The 2,885-nt window shown below is 59.3% G+C and overlaps 1 protein-coding gene and 1 long non-coding RNA gene across 2 annotated transcripts in view; one reads left to right on the top strand and one right to left on the bottom strand.

Moving 5' to 3' along the window:
- ZMYND15 (zinc finger MYND-type containing 15) overlaps nt 1-2,885 on the top strand; it is a 6,781-nt gene that overhangs the window by 2,920 nt on the left and 976 nt on the right. Inside the window, exons 4-12 of the mRNA XM_024735821.1 lie at nt 1-151; nt 696-848; nt 1,169-1,249; nt 1,396-1,512; nt 1,577-1,665; nt 1,753-1,851; nt 2,016-2,169; nt 2,258-2,316; nt 2,553-2,713. The exon at nt 1-151 is cut by the window's left edge and continues 58 nt beyond it. Coding sequence (XP_024591589.1) covers nt 1-151; nt 696-848; nt 1,169-1,249; nt 1,396-1,512; nt 1,577-1,665; nt 1,753-1,851; nt 2,016-2,169; nt 2,258-2,316; nt 2,553-2,713 — 1,064 coding nt within the window. The remainder of the gene's footprint in view (nt 152-695; nt 849-1,168; nt 1,250-1,395; nt 1,513-1,576; nt 1,666-1,752; nt 1,852-2,015; nt 2,170-2,257; nt 2,317-2,552; nt 2,714-2,885) is intronic.
- Nucleotides 809-2,885, bottom strand: part of LOC112393565 (uncharacterized) — a 3,059-nt gene continuing 982 nt past the window's right edge. The window contains exons 2-3 of the long non-coding RNA XR_003001956.1: nt 1,954-2,076; nt 809-885 (exon numbers count right to left, since the gene is read on the bottom strand). This is a non-coding gene — a long non-coding RNA (uncharacterized LOC112393565). The remainder of the gene's footprint in view (nt 886-1,953; nt 2,077-2,885) is intronic.

Here is a 2,885-nt window from a genome sequence, read left to right as displayed (position 1 = left end):
GGCGCTGTCTTGTACTGCGGAGAGGCTTGTCTCCAGGCTGACTGGAAGCGATCCCCAGATGATGTGAGCCATCGATTTTGGTGCCCAAGGCTTGCAGCCTTCATGCAGCGGGCCGGAGAACTGGCAACTCTGCCTTTTACCTACACTGCAGGTACCCTAAGAAGGTCAGGATGGGTGGGGGAAAGTGGGACCCGGTCTTTGGAACTGGGGCCCCAGGTGCCTGGGAACAGGGTCCTGGGCTTGAAGGCTAAGTGCCTGGGGCTGGAATCTAGATCCCTGGAATAAGAGCTGGGTGCTGGGTACTTGGGGCTGGGGGCTAGACCCCTGGGGCTGGACACAGCATCTCTGGAGCTGAGAACTGAGCGCCCTGGTCCCTGAGAGAACTTATGGGATTCGGGAGTAGGGATTCAAATACTTGCTTCTCAGCTTCACCACTAACTGGTGACCTGAAACAAATCGCTTTACTTCTTAGAGCTATTTCCTCAACTGTGAAATGGGCAGACTAACAAATGTTAAATCCCATGGAATTGTTATATGGGTTCTCTGGGCTACGCTGTAGACACTCAGAAATGTTAATAGTTCTCTGCCTGACTAGAACCAGACTCAGACTCAGGGTCCTGGGGAGAGACTGAGGAGAGCCAAAGTCTGGAATCCTGGCCACCAGGCCCTCAACCCCTCCCCTCATCCTTCTCCAGAGGTGACCAGTGAAACCTTTAACAAGGAGGCCTTCCTGGCCTCACGAGGCCTCACTCGCGGCTACTGGACCCAGCTCAGCATGCTGATTCCAGGCCCTGGCACCCCCGGGCACCCAAGGGGCAGCACGCCATCCCTCAGCGTTCTTCTCAATGGTGTGTGGGGCCTCTCTCCAGGCATAAGTCCCTCAGACTAGAGGGAAGGACGGGAGAGCAAAAAGTTGTCCGGGTCCTAGATAACCCCTCCACATACACACCAAACCTCACCACCACCACCAGGGCATTTCATGCCTCTCCTCAACCCTCAGAAAAGTCACCCCTGCCCAGCCCATCCAGAAGCCCCATCCCTAGGCAGCTCCCCATTCCTCCTGCTGCAGCTCCAGGCCCTCTCTCAGGGAACACAGCTCCTTTGGAAGAAGGAAGAGGCCAGGTGGAGACCTCCCTGACACCAGGCTCCTCTTCTTTCATCCTCTCAGGAGATCCCTACCAGCTTCTTCAGGGGGATGGGCCTGCTCTGATGCCTCCTGTGCCCCCAGATCCACCCAGGGGCCTCTTTGGTGAGCTGGAGGGGCCCTGAGGGAGCTAGGGGTAGGGACGGGGACTGGAGGGCCAGCAGACTCGGTGGCCGAGAAAAGGGGCTATTGGACAGGAGAGGTGGGGGTCCAGGCCTGGGGCAAGGTCCCCAGTAACCCACTCTCCCCAGGCTCGTGGCAGGATTACTACACATGGCGGGGGCTCAGCTTGGACTCCCCCATGGCTGTGCTTCTCACCTACCCGCTGACTGTGTACTACGTCATCACCCATCTGGTGCCCCATTTTTTGGAAGGGGACAGGAGGGAGGGGAGAAGGAGACCGTATTCTTAAATGACTAGCTTATCACCCAGTCCCTGAGCTCAACATCCAGAACAAACAGTCACTGAAAATCCACGTGATGGAGGCTGGGAAGGAGTTTGACCTCATCATGGTGTTTTGGGTAAGTCCCTCCAGGCCTGAGGGTTGAGCATTTGGGTGTGGAGGTGGACGCAGGGTGGGACCCAGATCTGTCCTCTTTGCCCTTCAGGAGCTCTTGGTCTTACTCCCCCACGTGGCCCTGGAGCTGCAGTTTGTGGGTGACAGCCTGCCCCCTGAGAGTGACCAGCAGAATTTTACCCTGCAGAGGGTGAGGGCTGAGGGGGGTGCCCTGCTCTTTAGCCCTAACCCTCCTGCTGTCCTCCCAGCTGGGCTCTGCCCTTCCGATCCCTGCCTCCTCTCCCCGTCTTACCTGATGCATCTCCCAGTACCAAAACTTCCACTGGCTTCTCCACCCCACTCCAAACTCCCCAGGATGACCTCGAAGTATCTGTCCGTCCTGGTTCCGGGGTATCAGCACGGCTAAGCTCTGGGACTAAGGAGAAGGGGGGCCGCAGGGACCTGCAGATCAAGGTGTCTGCACGGCCCTACCACCTGCTCCAGGGGCCCAAGCCTGACTTGGTTATCGGTAAGCGCCTGGGGTAGGAGCATGGGGGAGGGGGAGGTGGGAGGAGGCCCTGGGAGCCAGCTTCTCCCTGCTCTCCTTTCCTCCGCAGGATTTAACTCTGGCTTTGGTCTAAAGGACACTTGGCTGAGCTCGCTGCCCCGGTTACAGGTGGGGGATGGGACAAAAGGGACCTTCTCTCACCTCCTGCCCGGTCCCTCCTCCTTTTCTGAAAGTTTCTTCTTCTCCATCATCTGCTCTACAGACCTGGGGTGTGCCAACGGGTCCTCCTGCCCCCCTCTGTGCCTGCCTCGTGCCTCTCCCCATCCCGGTCCGCCTGGGTCCTCGGGAGGTACATGTGGTTGGGATCCTTTCTGAAAGTGTCTGAGGCCCCGCCCCCACCTCAGTCCCTCCGAGTGCCGGCCTTCTTCACCGAGAGCAGCGAGTACGGCTGTGTGATGGACGACCAGACCATGGCGGTGGCCACGGGAGGGGGCACCAGCCCTCCACAGCCCAACCCTTTCCGCTCCCCCTTTCGCCTCAGAGCGGCGGACAACTGTATGCCCTGGTAAGGCCTTCTTACTCTCTGGCCACGCATCCTGAAAGGCCCACCGCTACCCTCGTCTCTGCGGTCCTGGGACCCTCCTGGCCCAGCCCTACACCCTGCTTTCGCCGCCCGTACTCCCACCACCCCCGCTGGAGGGTCTCGACAACGCCCACACACCCCTCTTTGGATGCAG

The sequence above is a fragment of the Neophocaena asiaeorientalis genome, unplaced genomic scaffold (assembly GCF_003031525.2).
Source record: "Neophocaena asiaeorientalis asiaeorientalis breed wild unplaced genomic scaffold, Neophocaena_asiaeorientalis_V1.1 scaffold129, whole genome shotgun sequence".
NCBI classification, from domain to species: domain Eukaryota; kingdom Metazoa; phylum Chordata; class Mammalia; order Artiodactyla; family Phocoenidae; genus Neophocaena; species Neophocaena asiaeorientalis.
This window is presented reverse-complemented; position numbering and strand designations above follow the sequence as displayed.